Genomic DNA, 17312 nt, shown 5'->3' with positions numbered 1-17312 from the left:
GCAGTACACAAGTGGAACGCGAGGTTAACTTTTTCTTGAACACTTATTTTTTTGAAATAGAAGGCTTCTTCTCACCCGTCTCAAAGCTGCCGGCGACAGTCTATGCCTTCAAATTCCAGATTCCCACACATGGCTGTTATTGGCCGGTAGCTGACGTCAATCAAGCAGGGTGTTTGGATCAATGCACTTCTTCCATCTGTTACTGTGTATAACATTTGATGCATGGGGCAAAACAGGCTGAAGTAAGCGAAGACTTTGTTTTCAGCCTCGCTATAAATGACGCACTTCCGGCACATGTGATGCCTAGCTCGAACCCCCCGCCCCCCCGGATGCTTCATCGCCTGTCTCCTCTCGCGCTGGCAGTGAGGGCCCATGTTACTTGCGCATCCGGTGAAAGTACGCGCCTGGGAGGTGCTGTTCTCATAGAGCGGCGGTGCCTGGCTAACACCTTCCGCGTTAGCAGGAAAGGTCGTTGAAGCTACGGTTCTCCCGTTGCCGCTTCGCTGTCATTCTCGCACTGCAGCAGACACCACATTTCAGTGAAAGGTACCAAACGCGACCTCTGTAACCCACGTAAACACTGGGAGAATTTCACGTAAGTTGAAAATTTATAAATCAGATTTGACCGCTTTAGATCCTCTGAAGGACGTGGTTTAGAGAACTTCGATATCTGTTTTTGGTGCAGAGTTACGGGCTAGTAAACTTCCTGCTGCTCTTTCTTTTTGTTAAAAATACGAGTTTCCGGAACAATTTGTAAAAGTTCGTCTCATTCTGTTTCTTAGAGTCCGTATTATTCAACCTTCTTTCTCTAATCCGACAAGCTTCCCTCAAATCGGCTCAGCGGTTGTCTCACAAAAGCGCTTCAGCATTTCGCGTGCATTTGAATGGGGGAAATCGTAGCTGGCCCCAAACTAGAGCCTCATCTTAAACACAGCGAGCGAGTCGACACTTTAGCAGCGATTGTGAACCGACAACCAGAGCCAGCACTTAGGAATTGTTCGCGCCTGTCCCCGTCCTGTATACCACTTTCTGCAGATCGAGGAGATAGAGATCGGCAAGAGCGAACCACTGTGGGTGAGGAACGTGAAGAAGGGCGTGCTGTCCCTCTTCCAACTGGACCTCGTCAAGGGACGTCAAGACCACCGCGATGACAAGGAGTACCACGTCAAAGAGGTAAGCTGGCAGCCGAGGCAGGCTATATAAAGATGTGCAGGTAGTTGCGCGTGCAGACGTTCGTATACGTATTACGAAGTGCGTCAAGAGATGCAGCTTTAACGATATCCGCGAAAAAAGTCATGTTCTGTGCTGAGTAATAGCAATAAAAAAAACGTAACCTGCCAAGATAGATTCACGTGTTCTTCGATGACTCAATGAATCAGTGAATTATGCTAGTTTTACGTGACAAAACGGCGATACGATTATGAGGCACGCCGTAGTGGGGGACTCCGGAAATTTGGATCACCTAGGGTTCTTTAACGTGCACCTAAATCAAGGTACACGGGTGTTTTCGCAATTCGCCCCCATCGAAATGCGGCCGCCGGGGTCGGGATTCAATCCCACCACCTCGTGCTCAGCAGCCCAATACCAAAGCCAAATGAATCAGTGAACTCTTATTTCAGCCTGCGAGACATTCACCGAGTGCGCATTCTTTCACGGATCGCAAAGCATCGCTCTTAAGCTGGGCAACGTACACATGCAGGGTTTTTTTGGTCCAACTGTCACATGGCAGTCGTAACAAGACGTTTCCTTTTTCCACTCCAAATTTAATTTCATTATTCCCATTAAAGCTCGCAACGGAGGCGCTGAATGAAAGTTTCAGTCTCCACCCACAACGTGAATTAAGAGAGTACAATACAGAACTAACCGCGTAAATTCAATCCGACTAGCCCTCCGACGATGTTCGCTCATTGATATATAATTAAAATAACATAATCCTGCCCGACGACAAAGGCAACAATAGGAGACACAGACACGGGTCACTCACGTGTACGTGTCTCATACTGTTTGTGTCCTTGCACTGCATTATATCATTGAACAAGCACCAACATGCCGAAGAGCATGTCCTGCTCCAATTAAACGGTTCGGCTTCGAGAGCGTTGAGACGGGCTATCTCATACATATTGGAATCAAAAAAGTGCAAAAGGGAGTAAGCAAGAACACAAACGCCAAAGTGCTCTGTAGTTTGAGTTCTTGCTTGGTCTCCTTCTTTCGCACTGTTTCGAATCGAGCTGAAGGTTCCTCTTTCTCCTGCTAGTTTCACCGTCATCAAGGAAAGACAACTGGTGATTATCTCAAATATTGCACAGACAATTAGGGATGCGTCATCACTGGTATAAGAAATACCTTAATAATATTAATTACACGAGTGAAATGAGGAGCTGGAAAAGATTGAAAACTGCGAACAAAAGAGCAGCCTGTGGCGTGTGATTAGACAAAACAAATGGACAATTACAATAAAAGAGAGTAAGAAGATTCATTCAGTGACTGAGACTAAAATGTTTTCAGGAGTGATAGCAGGGACAATTAAAGAAAGAAATCAAATTTGTAAACTTTTTTGCAGCTTCAAGGAGATCGCCTAGCGTGTCAAACATATCCCTGTGGCTACATTGCTAGCCTACACATCTTTCTGCTTATATTCGCACATCCTTAGTCCTTCTTGACCCATCGTTTGGTGCTGTTCCAAAGTTACAAACAATGTACCTGCAAGCTAAAATTTGTTCGACCCTCCCGCAATATACCTTTCTCCTTTGTGTAACGCTTGCTCTAGTGCAATATTATTTCCTACAGGATGGCCTCCACGGCCCTTGCGAGACGATGTACGTCGTTCGCGAAGAAGAAGAGCATGGCTACCTTGAGGTGACCAAGGTTAAGAACCTGGAGAAGTGCGACCACCCCAGCTTTGCCGTCATAGGCTGGGAGGTGGCGAAGAAGTGCGTCAAGCGCGAAGTGCAGGAGGAAATGGTGAGCGAGTTATACGGCAGATGTGCGTAGGCCCGGAGTTCGTTCTGAACGGGCGTGTTGAATGTTCCGATGCCTAAGGGAATGAGAAACTCTAAGTGGATTGGCGAATGAAAGTAACATGGCCGCCGCAGTCACGATGCAACCGACGACCCTCCAGCTCAGCAACCTGACGCAATAGTTAGCGGGCTACCACGGTGAGCGGCAAAATAATATTTAAAAACTCAATTTTATTCATTCGGCGGTAAAATCCTCGTTGCTGATAGAAAGCGGAGTGGCGAAACCAGAGCGCTGGTAAGTACGTAAGTGTCACGTGTAACGCTTCTAAATTTCTCGTATCACGGTCGCATACAGTACAAGATAGGTTCTGAAAACTTGGTAGGCCACATCTTTGGGCGCTATAGCATAAATCTCTTCCAGACTGTTTCTATTCCATTTCTGCAATCGGCCCTCTGCAATCGATCAAACATTTTTCGCGCCACCCCCACTTCGCCTGTCTCTCACGCGACCTCAAAAATCCGCGAGAGCTGCCCATGTGATCTGACGGGAACACAGTAACGATGCATAATTAGCCCAAACAAAAACTTAATAATTTTACATTAAATATCCCTTGTGCAATTAGCCCTCCGATAACGGTCAAGGGTTTTACGGCTGCACCCACTTCACTGGTCTCTTTCGAGACGTCACAACACTATCGAAAGCTCACCACGTCAAAGTGACGTGTACGCATTAAAGATGCATTAGTATGTCGAACAAAACTGAATTTTCTTTTTTTTTTCGCTATAGCCAGAGACTACCTGTTCCGAAACAAACAGACGATGACTGCCCGCCCATCACTAGGACAGTGGCTACTCGGAGCTGCCTGGGAGCATGAATTCATTTGCGTATGACAAAAAATTTTTGCGTGGCAGCATAACGTTGTTCAGCCCTTCCGGAACGTTCATGACATCGCTCTACCAACACTTCTTCGATGAGAATCCGTTCTAGCGGCATTTTAGAACGCAGTTCTTCCGCGGGCCGCGAACCCCGGAGACCAATCAGAGCGGCCCCTTCGGTGACGTGCGCGCGGCACACTGGTCTCCAGCGGACCTGCCCGACCACTCGATGCCTACTCGCACCTGGTCCCAGCCGGACCGCTCGTTTCGTATTATCGTCCGCTCGCGTCAGCTCTTGCTCACGCTTGTTTGCTTTGCTTAGTTTTGTCTCGTTCGCACTTGTTTCGATTGTGATGGTTTTCCCCGCGCCAGCCAATATATCGCGAAATGAAAGCACGTCTAGAGCTGCGTTCAAATTTCGCATTAGGGAGTATCGTAATACTGGTGAATTTTTTTTTAACCTTCCGTTGCGTGCTTCCACTATTTTCCACCAGCCAACCCAAGTTAAGCAAGGAGAAGCAGGCCAATCGCGGACGTCGGCATCATCCTCTTCGTCCGGTTATCTACTATCACTGGGCTAGCTGGGTCCTACCGAAATCCTCTACACTGGTATACGTGCTCCTCACCTCTATAGCACGCCAGTTGAATATCAAAAACCTGCCAAGATAGACAATGCTATTCGTTTTGAAAGGGAACAAAAGTGACTTGCTATAAACGAGGAGAGTGTTTGATTGGTCGGTTCACCACTGAGGGTCACCGCCCGATGCTAGCGTCGCCGGTAGCATCAATTTCCCGTCAGGATATTGGAATAAAAACATATTGGAATCGCTTCACGTTATAGGGTCCTTCGGCTCTTTTTTAACGCTATGTTGCACTTATTTGCTGACAACGATTAACTCAACCCGAGAATAAACTACCAAAATATAATGACGTCACGCCTTCCATGTGCGGAAACTTTAGGGCGGCGTGGCCTCAAGCCTTTCGTCCTGAATTCGTCTCTGTCTTGCATTCATGTTCGCATCGCGAACTTAATATGCATATACAGAAAGAAACAAGTAGACTGGACTAGCGCTCGTCCAGTTTTACTACTTGCTCTCTTTCTCTCTCTTTCTGTCTCTCTGTGCGTACGTGCGTGCTTGCGTGTCAAGTTTGTGCTGCAAACATGAACGCGGGCTCTAGCAAACAGCAATACCGCCTCGCCTCATTTGTTTCACTGGCTTACCGAACCTCCTTTGACGCTAAGCAAGACGGCTTTAATGCTACGAAAACATTATTTGCTAGTTTGCTAATACAGTTTCACTGAAAATTGTACATTCGTATTCATTTGACCTTAATAAATGGAGCCCAGGTTCCTTTTGTCGGTGTCACTGCCTTTATTAAGCTAGAAGACGTTAACGCATTGGCTACCTGGAGCGCAAATCTAAATCTGTCAGCCATATTATGAAAAAAAAAACAATATAACTTTATCAAAAAATAACTTCGATTGTACGAATTATTTTGGGAAGCGTCCAAATAAAATTTTATTCAGTTATGTATAGAATAAACTAAACATGGTACTAAATTACTGGCACTTTTCACCGAATTCCCTCGGGACGACCGGCGAAGCTTATTAGAAAACTTTCTTACAAGTTGTGACAAATCTGTGAACATGGCTGAACATGGATCCGACGTGCACAAGAGTTGTCGTTTCTGCGTGTTCTCGAAAGGGAAATAAGTTCTATGAAAATGCCTAAAAAAGCCCTTTTCAGGCTTTGCATACGCTCTATTAAAACAGAGCTGAGCAGGCTCGATCTACAAATATGCGAATGCCTTGAAAACACAATCCCTCGTAATACTGGAGATATGTTTCTTAAACCCAGCGCCCTCACCCAAAGCAGACCTTTGCTCACTTTTTACTAGGAAATGACACGTCACTTATGGCTAAATTGCCCAAGACGGTAGTGTATACGTTTCTCTCTCTTTTTTCAGCACCCGTCCTCCTCATCATCTGAGGTGTATTACGAACTCAAGGGAACCGCGCAGAATTACGTGATCGTGCACGCCTGGGCCGAGTCCGGATACCTGTTCAAGCTTCACGGCGAGGGCAAGAAGATTCATGTGAAACTAAAGTAAGATTTAGAGATTGCTCTAGAGAAACACGACCCTTCGCCGATGTATGCCCCTCTGAGTAACTGATTGATCAATGACAGTGAAGCTCCATTAGTTACTTCTCGAAGCCTACTCCCGGGAGTATAGTAGAGGTCTGCTGGCTGTTCTTGGTGATGATTCATCCCTGACGAATTGAATTCTGGGGTTTCATATGCCAATACGACGATTTCGTTATGAGGCACGTCGTAGTGGGAGACTATGGATTGATTTTGACCACCCGGGGACCTTTAATGAGCCCCCAATGCACGGAACACGGGCTTTATTGCATTTCGCTCCCAACGAAGTTCATCACTAACCTGTGAAACCTTCATACGCACGCCATCAGTGCTTTCAAGAGCGTGTGCGTATGAAGTGGTACAAAGGTTCACTACCCCAATGTCGGCTGCGCGTTCTGTTATGGACCGGCACCCTCGACCGTAGAGGTAGCATTTCCCTAGTGGCCTGGAGCTTGACCAGCAGCTGGGAGGGGCCCAGACAGAGACGAGGCAACGTCGTAACGAGTAACAAAACGTTTACTTACGTCGCCACGTACGAAGTGGTCAGCTTGACAAGCTTATCGTCAGTTAGCGACACGAACGCGCTAAGCAGCGCGAAGTCCCTTCAAACTCCTCGTTAGCGGAGCCGGAAAAACGAGACGTGAGAAAAAAGTGGATCACTGGCCTACATAAAATGTGCGGTCTATTCGTGATGTGCGTGCAAGATAAACTTTATTTTAGAAGGATCCATATTTCCGTTTTAAGCAAAAGCAGGTTCCGTTGATGATTGATAGCGAACACGCCGGCACGAAATTTCTCTTAAGAGTGTCGCTGTAAAACAAAGATCGCCATGGGTTCTGTTACGCGCAGCCCGCACATTTTGAATAAAGAACTTGGAAATAAGAGGTAGCTTTACTACAGGGAACCTAATTCTGAGTACATGCTAACCTCTTGCGGTATCCTGTGTGTCATCACCCAGAGTAAGACTTCCTGCAATATAAGGCTTCTCTCAGCTCAAGTGATCAACGAGTCATTCACCAACGCAACATTTCAATAAATGGTCTCCTCAACCAGCTTTACTCTCCAACTGGGGTAATTATTCAACAAGCGTATCTCTTCAACCAGTGCAATGTAAATGAAGACAAAAATAAGCACTGTTATGAGGTAATTTCGTAGCAATTAAGCTCATCTCCCATGGGAACCATGCTCGAGCTTTCACCTTTCGCTTGAGCCAATCGCCGCTAGCATAGAGATATGTTTTAGTGCAGAAACGACATACACAGAAGCTATACCTAATCAGAAATTGGAAAGACCTCGCGTTACTTAATACCGCATTACAAGGGATCAACAACTTCTGCTTTTTACGTGCGCACAGTACAAGCATCATTTTGTAGCCGTTATCAATAGATAACTTTATGAAGAGGTAAATTTGTTATCTATAGATTGCCGTTTAGCGATGTTAATGATGGTTTGCGACGCGGCGAAATAAATGACATAATTGTTTGTTTGTGTATGTTAAAGTGCCAATTTCTGTTTAACGAAACTACAGCGCAAGTGCTGTCTCGATTTCGTGGTCACGTGTGTCTGCCAAGTACGTAGCTTTTCATTAAATGTGAATCTTTCGCCAGCGCGGCTGTGAAGAGTAAGTGTTTCGCTTATTTCTCGCTCCACTGCGCAACGTTCTCACCGGCCACGCATATCTGCAGTCGCACCCTGGACCTTCTGCAAGAGCACGACGCCACCACGGAGACCACGCTCGCCGAGGATGTCGAGAAGGAGCGCTCGCTGGCCCAGGAGTTCGCCACGACGGGCGACCTGAAGACCCGCGACGAGCTCAAGAACCCCAACGCTCTTTTCAAGAGCTACGAGCTTCACGGCAACAAGGAAAAAGTGAGCTCGCCTTAAACCTATGGCGACTTGGTGCTCGAATCGCGCTCGCATTTCGCCAATTTGATTCTGCGAGAACGGCAGAACACGGTCCGCGTAAAATCCAACTGGCAATTATAATGTATACGGATCAATCCCTCCCTCTCAAGTGGAGAAAGAGAGAAGGTGCTTGACCGCACAGTGACTTCATCTGCAGTGACGGCTGAGAAACATCAATCCAGTTCGAATATTCCAGTTTGAGACGTACAGTGTTCACCTGTGGGTTTAAATAACTCCCGCTTCAGGTCGGCTGGTTCACTTCCCCTTACTATTCGATGTACATTTCGCCAGAACCAGACAACAGTCTGATTTTCTATATCTCTGTAAGTTGTCGGTGTGTACTTAAGCTAGATTTTAGGTTTGTTCTATTTTACATTTCCTCAATTTCGCGCCTGATTTCTAGCGCGCATTCTTTTACACTGCGTGTTTCGAAGCAGTTATAAATCAATCTTTCATTTGGGTCTATCAATGATATCAAAATTCTGTCGAAATATTCAGTTAAGCCTACTATATCTTTGAAGAATGTAAAGGGCTCCTCCCTTAGTTTAGCCATTGGCGAGTTCATAAACAGCTCATACTCGGAGCTGTTCATTCTTATCATGAAACAGGGGTTGAAAACTAGTTTCCCAATCGCTCAGTTTGCAAGCACACCATTAATAGTGTTGCATTGATCTCTGTACTTGTATCTCGAATTGTCAGAAATGTTGCTTCTGAAATTGCCCGTGTGGAACAAACACGCATGTGCCAGGCATCCGCAGATATTGTTTCAATGGAAAATTTTCTACAGAAACGTTTACCTTATTGCCTACACATGAGCTTTAGATTTATTTGAATATTACCTAATACGAAAATGGGTAGCCCTCGCCATCAAACCACAGCTATATTGATCTCAACAAAAAGAAGCTTCTCAAGTCATGAGCTCCCAGCAAGGCAAGGAATATAAATCGTGTTAAAAGGCGGTTGTGGTTTGTAGAGGGCTGCTTAACTGGTCAACTGTCTTTCCCCATAATGTGACACGTTTTCTAATTTCTGAAAAAAAAAGGAAGGGTTATTAGAGAAAAGATTAAACTCACACAAATCCCTATAATCTTTTCTCTAATTGCAGTTCGCGGAAGGCTTGAACAAGCTGGCGGAACTGGAGTATACGGACGATGATATCAAGGAGATCGACAACAAAGCAAGCGGAAGCCAGTTATTCATCACCCTGTTCCGCTCTTTCAGCAGCTTCGACTACGACGAAATCAACGATATATACCAACACCACGTGCACTCTGCCCAAAAGGAACTCAAGGTTAACATCCTGTAAGTAACCGGCCCCGTCATAACCTGCTTATATCAAACACACGGAATGCGTATAACGTGGGTTTCAACTACGAAAGTCTAATTATTTAATAGAGATGCCAGGCACGATAATGCATATACAGGACATGATACGCAACACCGGGCGGAGAAAAGAACTATCCCCCTTAGATGATAATTTCAAGCGGGCACTCCTAGAAAGTTTGCGCCGAAGGAGATGGTCTAATTTTCTTGGTGATTAGCATTAATTTCTTAACGCTGGGCTAACATGATTTGAGGGCACAAGATGACGCGAGCCTATCCTGCTTCCATCGCGTCTCGCAGTCACACATTCTTGGATCTCCTCGCCGCCGTCGACATGAACCCTCACGTCACCTTTGGACTGACCCTGATCAAGAATAACGAGCTGACCCCACCGGACGCCCAGCGGTTTTACGAGAAACTCCACCTGAGCCTCAAGGAAGTCAGCACTGCAATATTACACGAAATTGCCGTGAGTGTGATTTTTGCGCTAAGCGCCCTCCTATAGCGAGCACAGCATGAAGTTTAACTGCATTTTGCCCATGGAAAATAAGTTGTCGATTGGAGTTTGAAGCCGAAGTTGGAGCGGAGTCATCAGAACGTTCGGTTGATCCGGTGTCCTTATGTATCCTTGCACGGCTTACTGCCAAATTATAGCAGCCGAATATTGGAGCCAAGAATTTTTTTTTTTTACTTAGGCAGATACGTGCCTAACGGTGTCATGTTGCTGTATACGAGGACACGTGTTCGAACGCAGCGCCATCGTTACTATGGGAACAAACGCTGTCAGTATATTGTTGAGCAGCTATACGGAAATTTCATTTAAACCTCCGCACAAAATGCACCACATTCAGTAACGGAATGGAATCGACTTACTAACGATCAAGTAGTACAGCAATCTCTGACGTCATTCACCAGAAGCCTCAGTGTCCATTAACATCTATTTTCTGTTGTATACATTCCCTGCTGCCCATATAGTTACCAATTTCTTATTGTTACCAACTTTATGCCCCTTACATGTTGTATTACTGTATTACTCAATATTTTATATGTTCCTGAATAATTACGATATGTCATAAACCTTACAGTGATGCTATGTCTACTCCTATGTTGCACTGCCATCATTGAACTTTGTTCTTTCAAATGCTTATCCTTTTTGTTTTTTCACTAATCATTTGCGGCCTTTGTTTTTTTTTTCTGGCTTTCTTTGTAAATACTTGACCAGTGTTTGTATCTGTACGCCCACCCTGCGAAAATCTCTTCCTAGAATTGTAGTATCACTAAATAATAAAATAAATAAAATTCGATCAAGAAGACGACGAGACTTTCAGAATAAGCTCCACCATTAGGTTAACGCGGTAAAAGGTACTTCAAAATCCGCAGGTCTTTTGTTTCCCGAGAAGTTTCTACACAGACTTAAGTTACACCAAAGCAATATTTGGCATATTCTTAGCATGACCCATATTTAGCGGTTACCGGAAGAACCGAATGCTACGAAATACTGCAGCGCAAAAGAACGTGATAGGCTCGTTCCTTCCCGCACGATAACGTTCACGCTTAGTCCGTGCTCTATTCAAGGAAGTTAGCCTATACTTGTCCTCTCTATGGCTCGTATCTTCAGAGTTATATTTTCTAGAGATCCGTGTTTTTTCAAGTGTTCAGGTTTGTCGGAGTGACTCAGGCGAGCACGATTTCGGGAGCAACATTTTCGCGCTGACAAAAACCTGAAACACTAACAACGACCGCAAACGCCACGGCCACTGTGCAGGACTCGTGCAAATCGGAGGCCGTCAAGAGCAACCGAGGAACTTGGAGTGCCTGCAAATTGGCCGCCAGCGCAGTGGCAGGGGGCAAGGGATGCAAGCACGCACACGATGACCACGACGAGGACCGTGGCACCTGCAGCCCCGAGATCGTCTCACGCATCTTGAACGTGAGCTTCTATAGTCGCATCTGCGCAATTCACATTCCATCTTGAGTAGTCAATACACTATCATTTAGCTTGTCGTTCAAACATCAGCCTCAATTCTCACAAGACAGGGTGCCACAATGTGATTTGACTTATTTGTCGTGATGCATGTCGAGTTACGTTGCAGCAAAAGATGCTTGATTTGGAGTCATCCCAAAGTGCGGGCGGAATGGACTTACAAAATTCGCAAGTGTTGTAGGTAACCTTAGTAGTGGGGCTGTTCACTAGCCAGGTTAACAAAGCAAGTCGAATTGTTCTAAAGGCAGTGAAGTGCAGACGATAATGACTTGTATTTGGCACCACAATAATACCACAATACACCCCTCCCCCCCAAATATAGGTGGCCCCTAACGATTAGCGTCTATCCACAGCGCATGTGCCGAACACAAACGGTATCTTCGAGTTTGTGTTTTCGCGCGACCCTAAGGCTAAAGTTCAAAAATAGGGCGGGTGCTCCAAACACGCCAAACCTGCTTTGCGATGTCAATCTCACTCGTGATGACAAAAAACATTGAAAATAGTAACCAGGGAAAATAATAAGCAGGGAGAATAATAAGCAGGGAAAATAATAAACTCCCTGGTATACTTTTCATCCTGTAAAATATTATATATTGCCTTTTTGCATGTATTTGTTTTCTCTCTGGCATTGTGTTTTCCTTTTCCTTCCGCGAGCCACATGGACGCGGCAGTCGCGTAATGCTAGCGCAAGCCGAGAACCCTATTCTAGAACACCTGCCCAGCGGGGCAGACCGCCAACGCAAAGAGCTCGCTTGGTAGGATACCCTGAGCTCCGGGCCCCTATTCTAAACCCCTCTATTGGTAACGACGGACATTGATCAATGCATGATATACACTGAGAAAAACAAAATTTGCAGATCTTATGCACTGTGCAAATCAATGTGAGAGAAGCTTCGATAAGACGACAAGGTAAAACGGCGCACAACGATAAGAAACACGCAGTGGGTTTCGGTGACGAAAGCGTCCCCTAACTTCGCCCTTGCGGTCATCAGCCGCGATGGCATACAAAAACAAAAAAGCAAAGGTAAGTCGTACTCAGGGGTAGTACTCTCGAACGATCACTCCCGGTCAGTGGCGTAGCCTAAGGTGCCTCGATGTGCGCCCTCGCGGGCGTGCATCGAGGCACCATAGTGTAGCCAAGGGTGGCACACCGGACATGTGTCCTCTCTGAACTTTCTGTGTTTGTATGCGACCCTCCCACCTCGGCCCTTCCCCTCTCTGCCCGTCCTTGGTTCGAGTGGGTGCCCCTCTTGAAAAAGCTTTCTCGCTATGCCACTGCACCCGGTCATGTCATCTACGACAGATGTCGCCTGTCTTTGCATGCTGCGTGCTGAAGGGGACGAACGAAAGCATTTCTGGCGCAGCACCAGGAACACTGTCAGGTCGAACCGTATGCTGCGTTTGTCACCGCTAGGCGTCCACCGTGTTGCTACTGACGTGTATGCAACGTACAAACTCAAAGTAGCTGTTCGCGGTTATTTTTTGGATGAATAATAGCCTGATAACCCGTAACTATCTAATACGTTCGTTTATAAATGTCTCTCTATTATGCTCGTGAGATTTCTTTGTAGCCGTCAGCGGGAAGCGCAAGCGCTGTCACCTCTACACCAAAGCTAAAAATGCCGCAAACTTTCAGTGCGCCTAGTTTGAAAGAATGTAGCTAATAAATGCGGTATATATAACGTTTCTTCCATTTATAACACCAATAATAAAAGAATGAGAAAAAATAACATCTGCACGGTAGAAATCAAACTTACGCATTCCGCGTGGGAAGCAGAAACAGTATTGCGACAGTAACCGCAACTGCGTTTAGAAAAATTTTATTTTTTCAACAACAGACGATACGAACACTCATTCACAAACCCGGCACAATTCCACGAGGACGATAACCTAGGCCCCAAACATCATCGAAGGTTTTGCGTGCAAGCGCTCTTCAAATCCGCGGCGTTCATCTGAAGCCATTAAGCATACGATATGACACTAAAGTTGCTCACACTTTGTCTTGCCTTCTTTACGAAGTTGTTCCTCGACAAGAAGCTGCTTCATACAGCTTTCTTCATACAGTCATTGGGGTCATAGTGCATTAGTGTGCCTTTTTTAACCCAAAGCCGCTTAAACTCCATAAGGTACTGCCACGCTTTGAAGAATGCCGCCTCCTCCTCACGCGCTCAGGCCGAGGCCCACGCCGCGTCGCTATTGGCCTAATAGCATCACGTGAGCCCTCGCGCCGTGCATCAGCGTCACTTTTGCTCGAGAAGCGTCTACGGAGTGGCGAGGAGCACATGTTGGCGCCGAGCAGTGTAGGCGGCGCCAAGGTCGAGGAGGGAGCGTGAAAGAGAGGAGAAACGAGTAGGAGTGAAGGCGGCTGAAGACAGTGTTGCTACTTCACGAAGTTCAAGGAGTTTTAGTTTAACCTTGTACAGCGCTGAATATATTTTTTTTATTCTGTCGCATGAGTGCGCTCTGGTGATCGGCTGTTGGTGGTACCTGCACATGGTGCTCACTGCGCATGTTCTTCTAGATTCTGCTCTCTATAAAGGAGTGACGCAATAAAATGATGTCAGTTGAGAGTAGTGTCTTGTACTGGTCGTCTTTCTTGTGTCCGTTGTTTTGCGCTAAACAAAGTAATTATGTATTCGCACCAACCAGCCCGCCAACGCATTGTTCTGGACCAACACAGTGTTGTACTGTTTTATTGACTGTAAAAAAGAAAAACTGGGCTCATATGTGACATTTTAGCAACACCCACATCCCGAAAACTATTGGCTCGCCACGTACACCTAGTGGCAATCGTAAAGCTGGCGTCGCATGCTCGAAACCCACCGAGCTTTGGGAGAGAGCCTTCATCAGCTCCGACCTCAAGGTTCAGCAACGGCTGACTGCAAGGCCTAGGACACGGCCCGAGCTCAAGGCATTTTGGAATGAGGATGCCTCTCCAAAGCTTGCTTTTATGTAACAAAGATGTTTATTCTCTCTCTCCATCTCACATGCTCTATGCCCCTCGACTGACTTGCGGAAGATAGCACTAGTGTTTTGTGCATACTTCTGCCGCAAGAACTTGCTTGTGCGCTCCGCCACAAAGCTACGTGGAGTACCAGTATAATCGGGGACATTTACCCCACCTTTCCTTTAGTTCCTACAGCTTGGTTGATTGTTCTTAGCCTTCAGTTTGCGTAACCATCGTCTGATTCGTTCCGTGCAGTACTCTGTGACGCCGGCAGACACTCACAACGAGTCCCATTTCGAGAGCACCGTCTTTATGCGTGTGGCCCGCAACCTGGGCACGCGGAAAGCGATGCGCTACCTGGAGCGTTTCATCTGTCCCAAGTGGCACGCGAGCGCGCCCAAGAGGACGGCTGCCCTTTTTGTGCTGAAGCAGGCCTCCAAGCTCCACCCTGCACTGGTAAGCATTTACTCAACTACCTGAGTGTGTGTGCTGTGCTGGAGACGCACACTCTACTTGCCTTAAGCGTGCACTGACAAACAACGCAAAATGAGCATAGACGCGTGGTAGATTGTTCTTACAACACTTAGCACTACACAGAAAACGAGTCCTTTCCAGCGAATGACATAAGGCTTTTGCATACGAAATGCGTTCCTACACCCCTGCACTAACATCGTTGCATATATTTCTCAGTACTTACACATATTGGGTAGATTTTTCTCCAACGAATAAATCAGCGCCTGGGGCTGCAGACTCTCATAACGTCACCTACATAATCAACAATGATAATTAAGGGAAACTGAGACATGCAGCCAATCGCAGCAATTGCTACAAAGGAAACCCTTTGTTCCTTTGTATTCTATTCTAACATGCCTTATCGTAGCGTCACGGCTACCTTGGCTATCTTTTTTCAGCGTGACTACCGCTTCAAAATATTTCTTGGTCAATACACCCACCCCGATATTGTTGTTTCGCTAACAATGGTTAATAAACCGGCACATAATTTCACACGACACTTCAGACAGCGTGAACTTCGTGCTTGCTTTGTGGCAGGAGGTGTTCCAAGTAGAAAATAAAGCTTTAACGTCAACTGTTTTTGCTTCTAGCCCCGGTGACATATATCCAGAGCATATGTGCAAAACTCCAATCGTTCGGACGTTTCCTGATTCTTGACTTGATTTTCTCGTCTCACCTTACGAGGCACCCACTACCACATTTTTCAAACTTTCTGTGACCCACGGCTTTCCAACAAAAAATGAAAGAAAAGGAAAAGCTTTTTCGCCAACACAAATTTCCCTTGCTTCCTCGCAGGCTCGCTCTATCGTATTGCCAGTCTTCTACAACACGAGCGAACCGAGCGCGATCCGTATCGTCTCTTTCCTCGTCATCCTGTTCAGTGACCCAGACCTCTACCTACTGCGTCACATTGCTCGAGAAATGGTCACGGAGCCCAGCGACCAGTTGGTGGCGTTCGTGTCAAGTGCATTCCGTTCCATGGCCAACTCTAAGTTCCCCTGTCATCGAGAAGTGTGAGTCACTCGGCGAATTGAAGATAATTGTTATGTTTAGAACGAACCAATCTTAGTAGTCATTATTCGGCAGGGCAGACGTTCAAACACGTACACAAGTATCGACATAAGATGATGATGATGTTTTCGTTCTACTTGCCTATTTAGAGGCTTACTTTTCCGTACCCTTTATTTGTGCACCTCGACTAGTCAACAAGTACGAATGCCGTTGTTGCAGCCTATTTGGGCGACACTATCAAGTTGTGAACGCCGGCTCACAGAGAGCTTCGGTAATCCTGCAATTAAATTTCTTCTCTTCAGTTCTTCACATACACTGATACATTAATAAACTGATGCTGCCGAAAGTTGAAAGGCCACCAAGATACCTTAAAACAAGCCAAGTCAACATGGTACATATAACGTTAAAAGACAAAATGATGCAGCTGGAATTAGTGAGAAAAAACCAGAATTGTCAATCTTGTTTTCATTGCAGTCAAGGGTAGGACTAGAAGGTGGCAGAGGCTTAGCTGGTGTGCTGCTGGATAGGCGGTTGACACGAACTAGGGTAATAGGAGGCATCGGGACCTTCGCCCTGCTGTGGACTCAACACGAGCATATGATGAATGTCATGAATGTAACTTCCCAACTGTGGTGCTTAATTTTATCGTGATTGCATGAAAGACTGCTCGGAAGAAGCATGACCTTTGGCGTAAGAATTTTCCACAATTTTGAAATAACCCGCAATCGAGTATTGACCAAATAATTCTTGTATTGGATTCGAAATTTAGGTATTCAAGGTTTTACTGAATTTTGATATGATGCGAACATTCGAAATGGGTCGATTATATTTCTTGCCTTGTCAAAGCATGCGTGATTCCTAGCACAAGTTTCTATCTAACCTTCGAATCTGTGCCAAATTTCGTACTATTTAGCAAGCTCTTGTCGGGGCGGAATTTGGCTTGTTGTGTAAGCTCCGCCTCTCGGCGACAGAGCACTGCTAAAGAGCCAACGCATTTGTGGCAGGGGAGTTTACGAACAGCGAGGGTTGAAATGAAGATAATGGCGCATTGTGAAGAGGAATCCAATTGCAATAAGAATGCTCTTCGAAGGAGTTTACTCACAGTATGTCGATGCACTACAGTGGTGTCCGTCCGCGCGGCCTCTGCAAGCAGGCGTACCAGCTGCCCGCTGCGCACCAATCTGAACGATCAATTCAGACGATGATGTTCCCTTTACAACATTATATAGTAGAGAGCGATGGCTTATACTTTACTGCGATACGCAACTCAGAGCGTTCCCGGAGGTTTGTAGATCACGATGGTCGGATGCATCGTAGCAGATAGGCAGCTTTTGCCTCGCTGATTTGTCAGTACTCTTTCAGTGTTACCCGCGCTCTTGAGTTTATTGCTTGACAGCAAATGCGCCGAATAATAACTGGGACAGAATTGAATGCCCTTAAGTTAGTGGGTATTTGACGGTTGCACAATATTCCATACGTTGGCGAGACAAGACGATGTGAAATACTCCACTTTCTTTTTCTAATTAACAGAAAATCACAGTAATAAACTCATAATTTCAAGACTTAATAGTGCAGTTTTTGCTGTTCGAAACATATTTGCGATGTTCCAACATGTTGTAGTCAAGAAACTAAATCATACACAAGTCCTTGTG

The 17312-nt window shown here is 45.9% G+C and overlaps 1 protein-coding gene and 1 long non-coding RNA gene across 3 annotated transcripts in view; one reads left to right on the top strand and one right to left on the bottom strand.

Moving 5' to 3' along the window:
• The window catches only part of LOC140214012 (uncharacterized), a 185075-nt gene that overhangs the window by 14538 nt on the left and 153225 nt on the right, over positions 1–17312 (bottom strand). The window contains exon 5 of one of the 2 annotated variants that reach the window (XR_011890898.1): positions 16762–16841. The exons of the other annotated variant lie outside the window; for it this stretch is intronic. This is a non-coding gene — a long non-coding RNA (uncharacterized lncRNA). Of the gene's footprint in view, positions 1–16761; positions 16842–17312 lie in introns of those variants that run through there. 2 annotated transcript variants of the gene reach the window in all.
• Positions 1–17312, top strand: part of LOC129386930 (vitellogenin-6-like) — a 47491-nt gene that overhangs the window by 3138 nt on the left and 27041 nt on the right. Inside the window, exons 4-12 of the mRNA XM_055075400.1 lie at positions 1036–1173; positions 2788–2961; positions 5802–5941; positions 7663–7846; positions 8988–9184; positions 9506–9674; positions 10971–11135; positions 14392–14592; positions 15445–15662. Of these exons, the coding sequence (XP_054931375.1) occupies positions 1036–1173; positions 2788–2961; positions 5802–5941; positions 7663–7846; positions 8988–9184; positions 9506–9674; positions 10971–11135; positions 14392–14592; positions 15445–15662 (1586 nt within the window). The remainder of the gene's footprint in view (positions 1–1035; positions 1174–2787; positions 2962–5801; positions 5942–7662; positions 7847–8987; positions 9185–9505; positions 9675–10970; positions 11136–14391; positions 14593–15444; positions 15663–17312) is intronic.

Source organism: Dermacentor andersoni, chromosome 11 (assembly GCF_023375885.2).
Source record: "Dermacentor andersoni chromosome 11, qqDerAnde1_hic_scaffold, whole genome shotgun sequence".
Taxonomy (NCBI): Eukaryota; Metazoa; Arthropoda; class Arachnida; order Ixodida; family Ixodidae; genus Dermacentor; species Dermacentor andersoni.
This window is presented reverse-complemented; position numbering and strand designations above follow the sequence as displayed.